This window comes from Pempheris klunzingeri, chromosome 18 (genome assembly GCF_042242105.1).
Source record: "Pempheris klunzingeri isolate RE-2024b chromosome 18, fPemKlu1.hap1, whole genome shotgun sequence".
NCBI lineage: Eukaryota > Metazoa > Chordata > Actinopteri > Acropomatiformes > Pempheridae > Pempheris > Pempheris klunzingeri.
In genome coordinates, this window is record NC_092029.1 from 3,722,706 (window position 1) to 3,742,309 (window position 19,604).

Genomic DNA, 19,604 nt, shown 5'->3' on the forward strand with positions numbered 1-19,604 from the left:
TAACTACTAAACAAAATCTGCCATGACTGTCCCAGCATATCAGACATCCTTTTCATACAAAAGATTTATGTGAATTGTGTTAATGTCAGTGTGATGTAGTGTACTGTGCTCTACTGGCTCTTACATCGTACTCTGGCTACTAGTTACCTGCAGATATCCGATGGACATTTTTCAAAAGTTTTTCACTTATTCGCTCTTTGGCCTCTTAATTCATCACGAAGCAGGAGCCAGCAGATGGTTATCTTCGGTTTGCATGAAGATTCAGGGTTTCTGCAGGTTTTCAAAAAGCCTTAAAAAGCATTACATTCAATTTCCTCGAAAATATACCGTAGATGGTATTAAAAAGTCTGGAATTTAATTAACAAAAGTCATCTATTTTCTCTTGCTTGCCTTAGGCTGTAATGCTAGTTATAAAATGTCTTCCTATGTTGTCGCCGGCTTTCAGGGAGACGTTAGCACACCTATAAACTAAAAAAGGGATTGTTGTGACAGTGGATTGTGCTGCAGGAGTCGTTTCAGGATTTCAGTAGCAAGGAAGCTTATCGTCTCATAAAGGGCAAGTGTAACTTAAATCAACTTAAACTGATTAGTTTTAATTGGTTATTGTGTTAGCACCCACTTTTTGCACAGATTAAACAAGATAAAACATGATAATTATTGAGCTTCAGAGGAACCACAGTGATGCTGTATGAGAGTGGTATCAATCCCTTTGATGAGGTCAGACCATCACTGATGATGAAATTCACAATTATAAAAATAATCGTCTCCTTCCTCTTCAGCTGCATCTGTATGACATAGAGACCGGTGTAAAGGCCACCGTGCTGAGTTTCTGCTCGTATGTCCAGTGGGTTCCCGGCAGCGATGTGGTAGTTGCCCAAAATAGGGGAAACATCTGTATCTGGTACAGTATCGACAGCCCAGAGAGCATCACCATGTTCCCAATAAAGGTGAGACTTTCTTTTCTTTGTATGTGAGGGTGTATTTGTTTGGAGGACTTATATGTTTATGTTTATATGTTTACATGATTTCACAATCAAACTGTGCTCATGCTTCATCTTTTCTGAACTCCACACCCCCCACTTTGTTTTTGTTAAGCACACTTAAAAATGTATAGTCTTATGAATCAGGGTTTTTTTTTTGTCAGATATGAAAGTGCCCCAGGTCCACCAAAGGTGATATACAATTGTAAATATCAAAGTTGGTGGAGTTTCCCTTTAAGTACATGCAAAAATTGAAATAACAATATTGAATAATTACAAAAAGAGTTTCGGCCTCTGGCACATTCATGGTGGTTGTGCTACCAGGTTTGCAGTTGATATATATTTTATAGTTTGTTGTTTTTATACCCAAACCGCTTGTTTTACTTAATCTCCTCAAGCTTTGTGTCTCTTACTCCTTGTGAAGCCGACTGAGCAAGTTTTTAATGCTTCTGTCCTGGAGCACTTTCTTGCCCTGGGCAGGCACAAGTTTTTAAAACTTGCTTGTGGAACATTCACTGATGTTCTCATTAATAATAAAGAACAGCCAGAGAAAGCTCTTGCATGGGGGCAGGTAGACATTTTTGGTGGTTTTTGTAAAGTGCATCAGTCGTCGTTGTTGTTGTTGTTGGACAAAAAATGCTGTTGTACATGTCCATTTTATTTTGGCCCATAATATTCTAAACATGTTCAATTTTTTGCAGTGACTTTTTCATGTTTGTTCAGAGTTTAATCATTAGAGCTAAAGGCTAACTAATAATTACAACATCCCAGTGGTAGAAGAAGATGTATTCAGATCCTTTCTTTAAGTCAGGTGTTATCAATAGCACACATAGTCCTGCATTCAAAATGTTATTGAGTTTGTAACGTTAGCAAAAACTATTTCAAAAATAAAAGAAAAATGGCTCCTGTGAGTGTTATATTACTAAATATTACATTGTTTGGTTATTATTACTGATGCATAAACGTGTAAGTAGGATTTTACTCCCATAGATTGTTGATCACAGTATCATATTTTGTAAGCTGATGATATCTTTTTGTCATAAAATCTAGAAAACTAAAAACTATAGCTGTCAAATAAAGCAAAAAGTATAATATTTCCCTCTGAATTTCAATGGAGTAGACGTAGAAAGTGACACGAAAAAGGACACAATATGTTAAATTTGTACTTAAGTGCACCACTGCAGCATCCCCTTCTGTAATTCAGATTTAAACTGGTTTCACATCTGTTCCTCAGGGAGACATTGTGGATCTAGAAAGAGCCGATGGGAAGACAGATGTCATCGTGGCGGAGGGCGTCAACTCTGTGACATACTTTCTGGACGAAGGCCTCATTGAGTTCGGTACTGCTATTGATGACGGGGACTATGACAGGTAAGTTTGGACAGAAAACCAGCCCTTCCCCGTCATTAGCGAACATCCGTCCGGCCTTCCAGCTTCTTGCTGCTTTTCTGGGTCAGCGTCCCAGTGACAGCAGGGCGAGCAGAACAGGCCAGATGTCCTTTTATCCAGCAGCTTCCTCCAGCTCTTCTTGAGGGTTTCCTCAGAGCTCCCAGGCCAGCTGGGAGATATAATCTCTTCAGTGTGTCGTGATTTGAACACCTCCAAAATGATGCTCTCAGAGAGCCTCCTTGTCAGAAGCCTAAATCACTGTAACTGACCCCACTCATTTTGGAGGAGCAGCAGCTGAACTCTTCACTGCAGCTCTGAACTGTCACACAAACTGAGGCCAGCTACCTCTCAGAGGAGTTTGGTGACTTGTTCTTGTATTTGTGATAAGAGATCGACCGTAGGTAAGGCAGGGTATCTGCAGGTCTTGTCATGTGTTAAAAAGCATTGAATTCAGTTTCCTTAAAAGCTATTACAATGGTTTTTTTTTTGCCTGTTGTAGGCAGTGATGGTACTTGATGTTTTTGTTTCATCAGGAGACATTACACACGTGATTGTTTCAGTAGTTTGCATTAATTTAATCAATGGCATCATAGGAACTGTTATTTTGTACTGCTGAGGAGTATTGAAAGAACGTGATGTGAAATAAATAATCCAAGTGTCTATTTGCATTGTGGTCTAAGTAGCCGGACAGCAGCTATTCCAAGTCTAGGAGGAGCCCTCAAGTCCCATGTGAAACTATAAGACTTTTTAGATTTTGTTGGCTTGTTATTCAGATTTTTTCCCCATTATTTTCAGTTGCAGTTTGGTTAGGTTTTGGCAACAAAATCCAATAACAACATTAAAAAACACAATAAAATATAAAAATAAATATTAAAAAAAAATATCTGTGCTATATATTTCTTACATGCCGATTACTTGAATTATGTAAAAAAGTTGAAATATTAAAAGCTTTTTTGTAGCTATCAGGAGCATTAACACCTGGCTGTTAATAGCCACATTGGCTGGTCTCCCCAGGTGCAAATAACATCTGAGCCACATCATCTGTAGTGATTTTCATTACACCTTCATACTTTAGCTGGTTTGATTGTGAAACAGGTAATACAGTGAATTCTCTGAGGTATTTAAAAGGTCTTAACAAGTCTTAAATTCAGCTTGGTGAACTCTGCAGGAACCGTGTACGAGAAAGAAGACTGAGTGACAAGGCACCATCATGGTAGCAGATCATCTCCAGTTGGCAGCCATTTATAGGCCTTTAAAAATGGCTCTATTCTTAAAAATCTTTAAAAGAGAAAGTCGATGTCACAACAAGGCTTTACTATGACCCTCAGGACACAAAGCTTTGAATAACCCAAGTCTCAATTCTGCCCCTGTGCTGTATTTTCATGTCCACAGTCGGGGTACAACTGCACTCGTACTGCATGTAACAACACAAAATACTGGTATAATTGTCTGTTCTGTCATATCTGGCTGTGTGACCTCTGATGCTGCCTGACTCAGCTTTATGTGTGTGTGTGTGTGTGCTGACAGGGCCACAGCATTCCTTGAGACCCTGGAGATGTCATCAGAGACTGAAGCCATGTGGAAGACGCTCAGCAAACTGGCTCTAGAGGCTCACCAGCTGCACATCGCCGAAAGGTCAGCACGACTCACACACACACACAACCTTGCAAGCTAATCTTTGTGTCGCCGAACTAATTACATTCTGTAACCGTCCTCATTGTAACAGAGGCTTATCTTTGGGGCTGAAGAGAAGGGAGACAACAAAGGCACCTTGGTCACCTGGAATAAAAAGCACACTTTTTAGACACACACACACACACAGATGAGTGTGTCCTGGTCTGACTTCCCTGTCTAACTTCATTAATCATCAATGACAGTTTTTTAAAACATTTTCTATCATAAGCATTCTCTCTCTCTCTCTCTCTCTCTCTCTCTCTCTCTCTCCCTCCCTCTCAATCTTTATTTCTCTCTGTTTTGAGAAACTTTTCAAGTCTCTGTCATTAATAATGCATATGCTGTTCGTTAGGCATCGGCTTGATTTGCATAAATCATGAAATCGGGGAAAGAAACGGTTTTGTCTGGAGTGGGTAATGTTAATGAGGGAGGGAAGCAAGAAAGAGTCAAACAGAAGGAGTTTTTTTTCTTTCTCTCTCTTCTTTTTTTCCTTTTCTTTCATGACTTGTTCATTAATCTGATGCAACTGTTCAGAGAGAGTTGGTAATAAAGTGGCCAAATGCTACGATGTGCCTTTTCATTTCTCAGCTCCTCAGACTGAAGCTTTTTTAAAAGGCTAATGAGACAAAAGCTCTAATTTATCTATGCTCAATAAATGAACACTTTTTCAGAGCTTTGACCGGCCATTGATAACTTCTAATTTCCCTCTGCTCAGTGTTTCTTCTGTGTTGCTCCCTCCTTCGCTTACTTTCTTGCTCTCCCTGTATTTTTCTTTCCCTTTTCTAGGTGTTTTGCTGCGTTGGGGGACGTCTCAACCGTACGTTTCCTCCACCAAACAAACCAGATTGCCGACAAAGTTTCAAAGGATATGGTGTGTTTCATAGCAGCAAAGACATAACACTGACCATACTGTATACTAAACAGATAAAGAGTTTTGAGAGTGGTACTGCATAATTAATAATATTCTACGCTGATACTCAGTAGCTGTAATTTGTACATTTTCACACAGCTAAACCTGAATAATTCAATATTAGCTTTAAAGATTTATGCCGCCCATGGTGGAAATAGCAAACCCAGCATTTAGAACACAGAAGATGAAAACTCTCCACTGAAATCTATACTAATTTGATTCATTTTTGTTGAAAATCAATGATCACTTTAGAATTTACTGAAGGAAATAAGTAATTTGTATTCATTTCTATGATAAATACCACAACAGTGATCACGTGTGTGTGTGTGGGTGTTTCACTATGTGCGTGTCTTTCGACCAGGGAGGAGATGGAACAGAGTTTTTCCAAGTCCAAGCCCACGTGGCCATGCTGGATAAGAACTTCAAGCTGGCTGAGATGCACTACATGGAGCAGGTGGGTGACGCACCCTGTTTTGCCTCATATAACCAAACCTTGTGTCCTCAATTGCTTATAAAAGCTGAAGGAAAAAACAGTTTGCTTGTTTGTTACCTACCATTTTAAATGTCCCAGAATAAAGAGCAAGAAAAATCTCGAGAGTAAAGTCGTAAATTTACAAAAGAAAAACCATAAATTTATGAGAAGAAACCTCAAATATTATGTGAGATTATAAAGTCACAATTTTATGAGAAATCACACCACGGACTCCACCACTTGCTATTTATAATGCCTGCAGTGGATGACCTCATTAGTCTGATTTAGCAATGAGGAAATACTTTTTCCTCGTTTTTTTTCTTGTAAATTTATGATTTTTTTTCTCAAAAACCAAATTTAACAATCTGTGTTCTTCAACATTGAGCTGTGAGCGTCGCGCTAAACACCTGAGATTGGTTCACCAGATCAGTAACTCTAAACACAGCGTATCAATGTCACACTTGATGCTTTATTACTTGTCAAAGCTAAAACTGTGACTGTTATTATTGCTGTTTTCTGTGCTTCTGCAGAATGCCATCGATGAAGCTATAGAGATGTACCAGGAGCTTCACATGTGGGACGACTGCATTTCTGTGGCAGAAGCCAAGGTTAATAATGAACGGACTAAATTTACACTCAACAACTTTGCATTTTACCTGAGGGAAATTTTGTTCTTGCTGTCTGTGGGTGCATACTGTAACCTTTTCTGTGGTGCACTCATTTAGAGAGTGTGTTCTGGGTCTGCTCGCAGTTAGATCATTTTTCTAGAGACATCCTCCTCAGCACAGACTCGATCCTTTATAAAAACTCAAGAGCCAAACGCAGAAGGATCTGAGTCTCAGGTCACCCACTTTACTTTTATTCCACCTCTGTTCCAGGTCAGGTGTAAGTTAATTTCTGTGTTCATGAGCTACAATAGATCCCCAAAATGATAAAGAACGAGTCTGATTACAGAAAGAACACATGCTGCATTATTAATTAGAACTGTAAGGTGCCCTTTTCTAAATCCTGTTTTGGGCAGGTGTCTTAAAGGATGAGTTTGTGGAATGATTTTAAACTCGGCTTCAAACATCTTGTAAAGAGAGATCGTGCATGTAGTCATGAATGATCTTTTTACATTAACTGCATTGTGTTATTGCTGTTTCTTTTTAAAGTATTTTCTTGTGCTTTGTGTTCTTCTATACAATCCCATCTAGAACAGGCACTACAAACTAGCATAACTTATAAATGCAAACTACAACTAACAATTAATATATAAATTGAATAATAGCCTATTATATCTTCTCAGGACTCAAGCTAAAATCTACAAATTGCTTATTTCAAATTAACAATCCAAAAATGTAGAATAATATATAAAAGCAGTTAAAAACAGCAAATCAAAGTTGAATATTCAACGTTTTTGCTTGATTAAAGATGAACAGATTTTTTTTTATTGTTGTCAGTTCATTTCTTCTCAGTCATCTAATCGTTTCAGCGTTTGATTTGAACCAACATCTAACTTTAGAAACAACCCCGCTCTCAACCCGATATGACCTTAGGGCCACCCGGAGCTGGACACCCTGCGTGGGAACTATTACCAGTGGTTAACGGAGACGGGGCAGGACGAGAAGGCCGGCGAGGTGAAGGAGGGCGAGGAAGACTTTCAGGGAGCCATCAACCTCTACCTGAAGGCCGGACTGCCGGCTAAAGCAGCCCGACTGGCCATCAGCCGGCCGGAGATCACCAACAACAGCGACACTGTGAGCCGCATAGCTGCCAGTCTCATCAAGGGCGAGTTTTATGAGAGGGTGAGTGGTACGTTATAGCTGTCTGTACCTATATGGATGTATCATATCCTTTCTCCTTTTAACTCATTTCAGTCCTTCTCCTCGCCACCTCATCTTCCTCTCCTCTCCTAACAGATGCCAGGAGAGGAGAGGTATCAACAGAGGAACAACATTTTTCTTTGTTGATTCAGTTTTACACTCCGTCTCTCTCCATCTGTCTGTTATTTCTCTGTGTCTCCTCCTGTAGCTGTTTCTCTGAGAACTCACTTCTTCTCCTCCAGCCATCTGTGTTCATGTAACAGGTGGGAAAGAGGCTTGAAAAGAAGGAACAAAACCTCAGAACACAAAATGTTGCTGCTGCACGGCGATGGTGTAGGGTTTCATCAATATAGGTGTTCTTATGGATGCTGGCAGTGTGTGGATTTAGCCAATATGTCCTGCTGACATTCAGTATATTTTCTGTATCTTGCAAAGGTCACGTGTTTAGTATTCTGTTGTTTACAGGTTAGAAAAGCTGATGCAATTTGCATTTAAGCCTTCGGACAAATTAACTTTTAACTTTAACTCATTTTAATGACGCAGGAGCTTTTGGGATCAGCATTCTGTTAAGATAAATAATAAGTTAAGAAGTTGAAATCACTTCAGATTTAGACAGATTACTTTGGACACTTTTGGTCAAACATCTGATATCTGATGGTCGTTCATGTTATTTGTTTAAATGTCACACTTCAGAGGAATAAATATGCAAACTCAAAACATTTCTATCAGTATGTGGACACCAGACACCTTGTGTTTTAATACAAACTTAAAAAGTCCACGTTATCAAATAAGAATAAACCATGTGACCAAAAGTATGTGGACACCCAGATATTAATATGTGATAGTTGAACATAACAGCCTCCACTTTTCCTCTGAGGGTTTCCTACAAGATTTTGCTGCAATTCAGCCACCAGAGCGTTACTACTGTTGGGCGATAAGGTCACACAGTCGACATTGCGTCTCATCCCAGAGATGTTGGTGGGGTTGAGGTCTGGGCTCTGTGCAGGCCAGTCAGTCAATTCCTTTATGGGCCTGGCTTGGTGCACAGTGCACTGCTGTCAAAATATAATTGTATTCTATAGATGCATGCTATATGCTTCCCAGACCAAAAGTATGTGAACACCTACTTTCCTAACAACACACCGAACACCCTGACTCAGCTGAACTGGATTTTCCTAATGGGTACGTTTGTCCTGATGAACTGATATTTTCTGTGTCCTCTGACCAGGCAGGAGATCTGTATGAGAAGATAAGAAACAACCAAAGAGCTTTGGAGTGCTACTGCAAAGGAGGTGCCTTCAGGAAAGGTAAATCAGAACCTATATTAAAAATAACAAATCAAAATGTGTCTGTTTAGAAATGTTTCATTATGCTAGCAGCCTATATTTATCCTTTATATTTAGCCTTTATATTTATCCTTTATCGGCCAATAAAGGCTTTAAAATAAAACATCGGTACTGGCCTGACTGCCGATATGACAGGCTGATAAGACGATGCTTTAAATATGCGCATGTGATGCAAACCGTTGACTAAGCGGGTTTAACGAGTATGACTCAATCCTAATGTCGACACTTTGAGGACTTTGAGGCACCCCGCTACAGTAAGTCTGCGAGTGCTTAGGGCTCTTGTGCAGACTTTTCATAGCTCCATGGGTTATTAAGGGAGGGCCGGAAGCATTAACAAAAAGCTGTTAACATGAGGCAGGAACATGGAAGGAGCAACTACTAGCAACTTAATAAGTTAATTCCGCTGCTGGAGAGACCTGATGTTCTCTGCAAGTAGAATATGTGCATATATCGGCACCGGTAATCAGCCAAAATGAGCTGGAAAATATTCTAAGGCTGTAAGGATGGGAATTTCTGTCAATTGGTCATTTCATATATATATATTCACATACATCCACGGCTCCTAGAGGACAAATTATAATCACTTTGGTGATATTCTGCTGCAACAGCTGGATGTATGTTTCTGAGTTGAGCATAGGTGTTCAGTAGATTATATAAAGTTTGTACTTCCTGCTTCCTGTAGCGGTGGAGCTGGCTCGCCTCGCCTTCCCTGCCGAGGTGGTGAAACTGGAGGAGGCCTGGGGAGACTACCTTGTCCAGCAGAAACAGATGGACGCTGCCATCAACCACTTTATTGAAGCCGGGTATGAAATGTAGAGGAGTGTAGAGACAAAGATTTGGGCAGATGGAGAGGAGGAAAGATGAACCATAAAAAACACAATCCAACAGAGATGGCCAATAGTTCTTTAAATCATCACGAGGACCACAATAGAGAGATGAGAAGAGATATCTTTAACCATCATTATATTCATTTCCCAAAAATACCAAATGAAGAGGTAATCAGCGCCCAGATTTTTATTCTTTCCAGGTTGACAAAGCATCTGAAACTGAATTTTGACTGTAGGAAGATAAAACAAAGGTTTAAAAAAATACTATTTCTTCGCATTATTTTTTCTGCCAGTAAAGTTTCTGTGCCGTAAAATTATTTGGTTTAGCCTAAATCCTAACCAAAGTTAGTTTACTATGAATCAACGTTGTTATAGTTCACGAAAACTAAACTCAAACCAAACCTAGATGTGAAAAATCATTTTAAAATCATTTTATTTTAACCGAATTACAAATAAAACTGGACTCAAGGAAAAAGCAAAAGCTAACTGAAATGATGTCGTGTATTTAAAAAACAAACAAATTTAAAATAAAGATATAAAGGAAATGTTTTTCGATTTATTCTTTGTCCCTTTGGTCAAATGTATTGACATAGAACCAGCATGAGGAGGCGTTGGAGCATCTGTTTATTAAGACCAGGATGTCTACATGACTGGGAGCCAGTGTTGTGTTTGTAATGTAAAACCAATTCTGAACCTGACCAATATATATTATAAATAAATAAATATATATTATACCAAAAAATACTGAATACTAACACTGACTCTAATAAAGGCTAAATTAAAACTAAACAAAAATAATGATAAATGAATAAATAAATCTAAACTGAAATGAACAAACCCACAAACAACTAAAATTAGAAATGAAATAAAATTAAAAACTAATGAACTCTTCTTTAGTTATTTGTCCATTCTGTCCTACTGTCAACCAAGTCTTGGTGGAGCTACACAATTAGCGTCTACAAGAGTAATTTAACTTCAGAGTTTAATAATTGGTGCGTTGTCTTTCTCCCTGTCCCTCTCAGCTGCTCACTGAAAGCCATCGAGGCGGCCATCGCAGCTCGGCAGTGGAAGAAAGCCGTCCACATCCTGGAGTTACAGGAGGATTCGTCGGCAGGGAAATACTACATGAAGATAGCTCAGCACTACGCCTCCATGCAGGACTACGAGGTGAGAAAGGAGGGAAACGGAGAGGGAATGTTAAAATGACCTATGACCTCCCTCTGATAACGCCTGAACACGATAACAAGTCTGTAGTGATGTGTTCAAAATGGGCTGTAAACTTGAAACAAACTCAAACCTGCTCTCAGTGAGTAGTGAAATACTTAAAGCAACTTGAACTTAAGTTAAAGCTTTTGTTCTTTTACCTGTCGTACTTAAACTGACCAGCTGATGTAAGTGTTGGTTATTTGCCTCTTTCAGATTGTCTGTGGAGTTGCTTTGCTGGCTTGTAGATGATGGACATGAGCCTCGAAGGACTCATTAAGCTACAGAGAGATTTAGCGTCTTTCAGCTCATTGTGTTGGTTTTATTGCCCACAACTTCTCTGTCTTGGTCCCAGCAGCAGGCAGCTGGTTTCAGTCAATACGCTCTGATAACTGACTGTAAGCCAGCTGCTCAGCACCACATGGAAGACGGGCAAAGTTGCAGACGAGCTAGTGAACGTTTGGAGCATTTAGCAGCTTAAGGGCTGGGTATTTTTCTCAGGTGCAGGTGGAGACCAAAAGCCGAGCTAAAAGGGGAGTGAGGCCAACGACAGGAACACTAATGTTTCTCCTTGTCTGCTGGATTTGTAAATAGGCACTGTTTGCTAAGATGAATTTTTTATGTATGTGAGTAGAGGTAACCAGATTTGGACTCTTCTTAATACCCTCTCTGTCATTCACTATGTGAGATGGAGGCAGCCAGAGGGATGAAGTAGGCAGTGACATTTCGCCAGCGGCAATTAATTTCTGCACATCTCTCAGGGAAATATACAGTCACCCATTACACTCCCAACCTTGTACACATACACAAGCATTAGTTCAGTCTCCATGGAGCAGTGTGGGCTGTGCTTGTTGGGGTTGCTTTGGCAAAAATGTCAAGTTTGATGGTTGTAATAATAGTTACCTAAATACCAGAAATACAGGACTGCTCAAAAGGAGAAGGGGAAGAGAGATCTGGTATAAATACAAAGAAAACACAAAAGAGTTGATGATGGTGAGGCGCAGTGTTCTCTGCTCATTCTGATGAGCTCAGCTGAGCCAAACAGCCTCCACAGACTGCCAGCCTCCGAAAATAGCAGGCCAATTCAGTCTGTTTGCTCTATGGGCATATTCACAGAAAGTAATTAAGATAACAAGCTCTTTGCTTTCCAACTTGTGGAAGTTGCAGGAAAAGTATAATTCAGTGCAAATTCAAACAATGAGGCAAACTCACACCTGTGATTTCAATACAAAAAACAATGACTAAACGTTTTTCTAATCAGAACAACCAGCGCATACATTCGCTGCATTGATGCCAGAGTCAGTACAAGTTCAGTGGAATATAACTTTTCCATTTACGTAGCAAAAATCTATTCACAGTGAGTGTATGTGTCATTTTTCCTCCCTTACAGTCTCTCCTAAATTCTTCCTTTAACACACTATGGTAACAAATCACACTCCTTTTTATGATATGAGCACAGGTAGCTGTTCCTGATTTTATTTTTAAGTGTTTTTTTTTATATATATTTAAGTGCTGTGGATATATATAATATCAAATCTAAGCTTCTACATAGAGAGCATATAGATTATAGATTATGTTGTCTATTTTCTGAGCGTCTCTTGTGTGTGTTTTGTGTGCCAATGGCCTGTAGGTGGCAGAGCAACTGTTTGTGAGAGGAGGTCACATCAAAGATGCTATAGACATGTACACGACAGCAGGACGCTGGGAGGAGGCTCACAAGGTTAGAACGGACACAAACTACTCATTTACCTGCTTTTTACCTACAAAAGAAGGTAAAATAAAGACAGACCAATGTGCATTTCTGTGGCAAATTAAACTTTCCACTAATACAGAGTGTGACTAGCAGTGGGTTAAAGTGTGTATACGGTTTTTAATTTCTTTCTTTTAACTGTTTTGGTGTGTTTGGTTTGCAGTTGGCGGTGAAGTGCATGACAGAGGAGGAAGTTACAGCTCTGTACATCAGCAGAGCTCAGGAGCTGGAGAGAGACGGGAAATTCAAGGAGGCTGAGAGGTAAATGGAGATCACTTTATTTATAGTAATTTGGCGCATCATTGGCTGCTGGAAGCATGGCAAATGGAGTGCGGCAAAGTAACATGATTATGTCTGAAGTCATCTCTCACCTCAATTACAGCGAGACAAATGATAAAAACAGTATTTGACTGTTGACAGGTGGTAATTTCAGACCCTGTTTGACTTGGCTTTCTGATGTTCCAATGTGTCTAGGCTGATTCACTCTTTTTAGTCCACTCTGTCCGCTTTTTTGACAATTTCAGAAACAAAACAAAGCAAACGATTCAGTTACTAGTGGTTGACTGTGTGTGTGTGTGTGTGCAGGCTGTTTGCCACAGTCAGGCAGCCTGACCTCGCCATAACCATGTACAAGAAGAACCGGATGTTTGATGATGTTATTCGCCTGGTGGCCAAACATCACCCCGACTTGTTGGCAGAGACCCACCTTCACCTGGCCAAGGTACAGTACAAAGAGTTCATACAAGAGCAATGAAGCAAACTCAAAGTTTAGAGAAAGGTTAGGAATAGGCTTGATTCATTCATGTTAACCAGAAATCTTTGGATATTTTAAATGAAACGCACCAAACTGACGTGGATGCATTTTTCCACTTCACTCTGCATCTGGTGGAAACCCGGCATCATGAGGGTGACCATCTGCTCTCTGAATGCACGTGCGTCCTCTGGCCATTAATGTTTAGTGTGCTGCACTTGTTATCTATCACTAACTATTGTACCTGCTCATCAGTTAACGCTTTAACAACGTGCCTCGCTTTTGTAAAACAACAACATATTTAAAGAATAGCTTCAGAAAGGAGCCACAGAAAACAAGGTGTCCTGTAAAACCTGCAGAAAGAAAGAAGTGGGAGTCGGCACTCGGCAGCCACTCATCGCTCGATGAGTCCTCTGTTGACCCTCTGGAAATGAGCAATTGAGGAAAAAATTAAGGAATTTAGGAAAGCATAAATCATAAATTAAAAGCTCATTGTGGCACTTTGTATACATACACTTACATATATATATATCTTAAGTTAAATGTTCTGTAAATGAGGCAAAGAAATCAAGATTTCCTACAATTCACCTTCAAACATCAGCATCCTCACAGTTCTTCTAGCTGACGTGAGATCAGCTGAAAACTGGCAGAAGGACAGTGTGTGAAGTTTATCCTTTGGCTGGTGTCATTACTGCTCTGATCAGCATCTTCATCAGCGCCACTCTGAAGTCTGAGTCGATCACGTTCCCCACCTGAAAAGCTCTCAGCGGCTGAGATAACGCTCCAGTCCTGGCTCCCTTACAACTTCCAATCATGATTTAGTTATGAGGGCTGAATCAGAGAAACCGTTCTCTGTTTCTTACGTAACAGCAGCCAAATGAGTGTGCGCACAGGTTGCTCACTCTCACATTATGATATGAATCCTGCCCTGCAGTGCTTTAAACTTTAATGTTGTATTTTTTTTGTGTGTGTCCAGACCATAAGTCTTTAAGCTCCACTTATTCGGAGCAATGAATATTCGGAAGAAATTTCATCATTAAGTGGTTTTACTTGCTTTTGTCAGCAGTTTTCCTTTTTGCTGTGTCACAAACTGAGAAATAGGATCGCTGAGGGGACATTAATTATTTTACTTTACTTATCTCTATCATATTCTAACTCTAATTAGCACTTACATTCAAGTTCTTTAATCCGTTCTCTGTATAGTTCATCAATGCCGGGCCGTGCTGCTTCTGTAAGGCCTTACTCTGCCTGATATATATGTTACGTTTATGTACCGTATCAATGTTTCTTGTAGGAGTTGGAGGCTGAATCCAGGTTCTCCGAGGCAGAGTACCACTTCATGGAGGCTGAAGAGTGGAAAGCAGCGGTCCACATGTACAGAGTCAACGATATGTGGGAGGAAGCATACAGGGTAGACGCAGTCACAAACACACAAGATGTGGAGTTGTGTGAATTGTTATTGTATATTTTTAAAGCTCATCCCACACAACAAATGTTTATAGTAGCCACAGTGGATTGTATTCATCTTTTGACCTTTTTAACCTGTGTGGTGCTCAATTTCAATATTGTTTACTGAATAATACTTTTTATAAACACTGTAGTAATTTAACATTTGTTAAATGTGTCTATAACACACTATAATGCAGGCACTAGTGTGTACTAGTACTACTGTTTATTAATGTATTTATGACTCTTATCAGTGGAAACTGGTGTACAAGTAAACAACAATATAATAGAATGCAGTTGTAAAATGTTCATACATTATAAAACCATTAATTTAATGTTTATACGCTGCTTATAAGAGCTAAATAGGAGGTCCTAAAGTAACCATGTAGGCGTCATGGGCACACAATCATTACCCTTTTGACAGTGTTTATTGTTAGTGGTGCGTTGGACGCACAGCGCAACTTTACAGCCTCTATCATATGTTTTTCTCTGGGATTAAAGGGGTTAGGGAGCCACACAGCTTACACTTGTATTTGTACATGGTTGTGTGTGTGTGTGTGTGTGTGTGTGTGTGTGTGTGTGTCAGGTGGCTAAGAGCCACGGAGGCGCTGGTGCCCAGAAGCAGGTGGCCTACCTCTGGGCTAGGAGCCTGGGGGGAGAGGCAGCCGTCAAGCTGCTCAACAAGTTTGGCCTCCTGGAATACGCCATTGAATCTGCTTCGAATAACTTGTGAGCTGCACCACAACACTTCATTTTCATTTACTCGCATCCAGCGTCTAATGTGACCTTTTGACACTCACATGGAGGTTTGTTCATGTGGAGCTCCCAGAATTTGACAAGTCCCTAAAAAGAAGTATGAATTACTGTGAGGTTTCAAGGCTAATTACAGTACATGAAGTCAGGCCAACCTACCTGCTGGCTTTAAACTTTTCTCAATCATTTTATCCTAAAATCAGTCATTGTCTTGTCAAACCTGACTTGCTTTGTCCATCATTTACTCCACAGCTCATTTGACTTTGCCTTTGATTTGGCTCGTCTGTCATGTAAGGAAAAGATTCCTGAGATCCACCTGAAGCATGCCATATACCTGGAGGATGAGGTAAATGTGTCACAGACCTGCTGCCTACAATAATACATTCATACCAGCTCTAAAACCACTGGATGTCTGGTGAAAGCAGGGCAGAATGACATGTCTTTTTAAATAATCTGTGTCTCATCATATTAACGTTTATGAAATGACAAGCTTAGAAAACCAAGCTCATAAAAATCTATTGTTTCCATTAGTCTGCATACAATCTTACACTGTGTGTGATAATCTATGCGTCTTCCACCTCAATTCAACATGATACACGCTCACTAACTTTTACAGTAACAGTCCAACATACTTCTCTTGCTTTCAGTCCTCCAAATTTAATCATTCGAATTTCTGCTCATACTCCCAGTCGCTGAAAATGTTATGTCAAGTGCAGGAAGTAGAGCTCATGCTGATATCCTGCCACTGTGTCATCTTCCAGGGCAAGTTTCCCGAGGCTGAGGTCGAGTTCATCAAAGCAGGAAAACCCAAAGAAGCCGTGTTCATGTGAGTACGACCCAACACATCCAGCAGTTCAGACCGTGTTCAAGCTCTGTGTCGCTTTATGATGGGTTTGTCCTGAGAAAGATCCTTTTGATACAAACATGGGCCTTTTTTTTAGCAAATCAATGCAGAGGGGAAAAGAGATTCACTGTCTTCCACTCAGCAAACTAATCAAGATGTTGTCAGAGTGACGAGTAGATTCATAAAAATAATTTTGTAGTACTTTTACTAGTACTTGTAGTAGTTTTTCATTTTTATTTTTATATAAATATAAATAGAAATATTTATTTTTTAAACTTTTTTTATTCCACTACGATCATCTGACAGCTTTAGTTACTAGTTTCTTTACTAAGACTTTACACAGGAAACACATCAATAGGTCATATTTTGATAATCAGTTATTTTAATAGTTGTAGTTTTTATAGTTTTTATTTTAATAGTTGGATAGAATAAGACCTGTGAGGGCCTCACTTTGGGTTCTGGGTAACGATGATGGTCATTTCTCACTGTTTCCTGAACTTTACCAAATAATCATCAGTTGCAGCTTTATATAGCTCCACATATAGATTTGAACTGAATCTAAAATCTTCCGGATTTGTTTTGGCTGTGTTTTGTGTGTGTGTGTGAACTCCAGGTACGTCCACAACAAGGACTGGGCCAATGCGCAGCGGGTGGCTGAGGGCCACGATCCAGACAGCGTGTCTGAGGTTCTGGTCGGTCAAGCCAAGTTCTGCTTTGAACAGAAAGATTTCCAGAAGGCTGAAGCCTTCCTGCTCCGAGCACAGAGACCCGAGCTTGCTGTTAAATATTACAAGGTAACTTTAAGAGCCAATCTGGCGTCGGAAGAAACGAGAAAAGAGTTGAAATGTCCAAGCAAAGAGAATTTCTTTATTTTACTGGAAAGTTACTTAACAGATTTGTTTAAAATTGCTGATGTTCTATTTTTAGATTCACATCATAGACTTTGACCATCTGCCTTATGGCCAGCTGTTCTTTTATTTATTCATATTTTATTGTTGTCTGTTAATCAGGATGCAGACATGTGGAGCGATGCCATGCGTATCTGTAAGGAGTACATCCCCAACAAGCTCTCCGTTCTCCAAGAGGAGTACGAGAAGGAGACCTCCAAGAGGGGAATCCGGTGAGATAAAGACTAAAAGAGAAAGAAAAGAAAAAAGAAATCAATGGGCCTCATTTCCTCTAATGGCCATTTACTTCACTTAAGTCTGGAGAGCCTTAAAATTGTGATTTAATTAAACCTTAACTTCATTTATCAGTGCTTTCTGTTCACTGAATATCTTGTTGTAGTCACAGCAGCAGCAGCATCAGATACCTAAAGCCTCGTCAACGTGACTCATAATTATAGATCAGGGGTTTGGTATTTTTTGGGACATTATTCTATGAGTGTTCATTAGATTTTGTTGACCTGTTGTGTTATTAAGAAACCCCTTAAAAGGCCATAGGGAACCCTCGAAATACACTATGAACGTTGCACAAGTTCTCCCCATTCACCCACCAGTATAATCTCCTCACAGAGTCGGTTTGATGCTTTATTAAAGCGCGGCTCGTGTGTTCTCCCAAATTGAAGCTACCAACAAGGAGTAGCTCGTTAGCCAGCACACCAGCAGCACGCAGCTCTTATCTTCCTCCCATCGCTTCTCCCTCTTTAATGACTTTTGGGGGAAAACATCAAAAGTTACCAATGGAAACGAAGGAGGAAGCATGAGGGATCATGTGGAAAAAAAAAACACTGAATTATTCCTGCAGAGTTTGTGGCTCCTGTTTCTGTGCAAGGCGTCGCATTTCTTATAGGCATCTGCAAACCATGGCAGTGTTTTAGTTCACTAATAGACGCACGCGACTTTAATCTTGATGAAAAGGACAAAGGTCAAGAACAAGAAAGACGGGGCAGAAATGAATATCCTTCATGATTAACAAGAGTGAACTGTGGGCATGTTTCCCACTAGTTATGTGCTGTGGTAATGTCAAAATTTCCAGCCGTGCAAAGCCACGGATTTGAATGTATTTGTTCCACATTCAGTGCAGCCCAACTGGAGCTAAAATAACCACATGGGCCCCCGTTTTAATAAAGAACACAACAACTCAGTCGTGCTGTGACAAACAAAATGAGCCGGTAAAAATAAGAGCTGGTTTAGGAAACACTTGGAATATGGAAGACGACTGCTTAGATCTATTGTGTATAGTAAGTATAGTATATAGTGTAATATGGTAAATAATGGTGCCAAACTTTATAGAAAGTGTCCACTGTGGACAATGAGAGCAAAATATTCTTCCTGGCAGCAAAAGTCAAAAACCTTTGGTGTTTGATGTTTATAGTATGATGATATGATCAGTTACTGATCAGAAATTAAAGACGCATGACTGATGATTGATCTCATTCTGTATCTGATCTCTGCTCTCTGCCTGTTTGCAGTGGAAGCAACAGTAGTTAAAAGAGCTCGGGACATTTTCATATTCTTTATTCTTCTTCTGTGTTCTACAGTTTCACTGAATTTCTTGCAAGTTGCACTTTTTAATCTTGGAATGACTGAACTACTGTTTCGCTACATGCAAGAATAATAACAGTAAAATTAAATTGAAATATTCTGACTGAAATTTTAAGTCAAAGCAAGATGACTTTTATTTTAGCTAATTGGCCCAGATATTAAGAGTCTATCATTCTGGGTTTCCAACATGTATAATTGAGCCTTGTTTTATATTTCATGGTGTGCTGATTTGAAACTCCCAAATAAAATGAATGAGCTGGCGCGTCCTCGTTTGACTCTGTGTGTTTGTTTCAGGGGCGTGGAGGGCCTGCTGGACCAGGCCAGGGAGTGGGAGCAGTCGGGTGAATACTCCCGGGCCGTGGAGTGTTACCTGAAGGTGAAGGACGACGCCAACACCGCCCTGATGGAGAAGTGCTGGATGAAGGTAAAAGATAGATTTGCAAATGATACACTCTAATTTAAGCTTTTGCACAGGTTTATACTTCTGCCTATGAATTACGGAGTAGTTTTCTCTCTTACATCCTTTGAAAAAGTCACTAAAATAAAACTCAAAATGTTGTGAGGCATCAATTAAAGTTATTTATCAAGCACAGCTATCAATTCTTCACCTTCTCCACTGTGGGTATGTGGTGATTTTCTCAGTTTTATATCTTTGAGAACTGACTGTCTTTCATCTGAAGATGTCTTTGGGAAACTGTGACATTTGGCTTTTTTCATAGTTTTTTTTTTTTTTGACATTTTGTAGCCTCACTGATTAAATGATGGATCAAAGAAATAATTGACAGACTAATTGAAAACAATAATAATTGGTAATTATCCAAATAATTGTCAGTTGCAGCCCTATTAAACAATAATTAGAAAACAATTAGTAAAACTCTCACAAATTCAGACTTTACACAGAAACCACGTGGAGATTATAAAGCATGACGCTGTGTTATAGTTAAACCACCAACAGTATATATAATTAA

The 19,604-nt window shown here is 39.7% G+C and overlaps 1 protein-coding gene across 1 annotated transcript in view; it reads left to right on the forward strand.

Moving 5' to 3' along the window:
- The window catches only part of ift172 (intraflagellar transport 172), a 37,887-nt gene that overhangs the window by 11,561 nt on the left and 6,722 nt on the right, over positions 1-19,604 (forward strand). The window contains exons 16-35 of the mRNA XM_070849069.1: positions 780-947; positions 2,215-2,351; positions 3,897-4,004; positions 4,830-4,914; positions 5,315-5,407; positions 5,956-6,033; positions 6,964-7,212; positions 8,459-8,537; positions 9,259-9,379; positions 10,426-10,570; positions 12,237-12,326; positions 12,520-12,617; positions 12,942-13,077; positions 14,402-14,518; positions 15,140-15,282; positions 15,559-15,652; positions 16,068-16,132; positions 16,764-16,944; positions 17,161-17,270; positions 18,931-19,060. Coding sequence (XP_070705170.1) covers positions 780-947; positions 2,215-2,351; positions 3,897-4,004; positions 4,830-4,914; positions 5,315-5,407; positions 5,956-6,033; positions 6,964-7,212; positions 8,459-8,537; positions 9,259-9,379; positions 10,426-10,570; positions 12,237-12,326; positions 12,520-12,617; positions 12,942-13,077; positions 14,402-14,518; positions 15,140-15,282; positions 15,559-15,652; positions 16,068-16,132; positions 16,764-16,944; positions 17,161-17,270; positions 18,931-19,060 — 2,427 coding nt within the window. The remainder of the gene's footprint in view (positions 1-779; positions 948-2,214; positions 2,352-3,896; positions 4,005-4,829; positions 4,915-5,314; positions 5,408-5,955; positions 6,034-6,963; positions 7,213-8,458; positions 8,538-9,258; positions 9,380-10,425; positions 10,571-12,236; positions 12,327-12,519; positions 12,618-12,941; positions 13,078-14,401; positions 14,519-15,139; positions 15,283-15,558; positions 15,653-16,067; positions 16,133-16,763; positions 16,945-17,160; positions 17,271-18,930; positions 19,061-19,604) is intronic.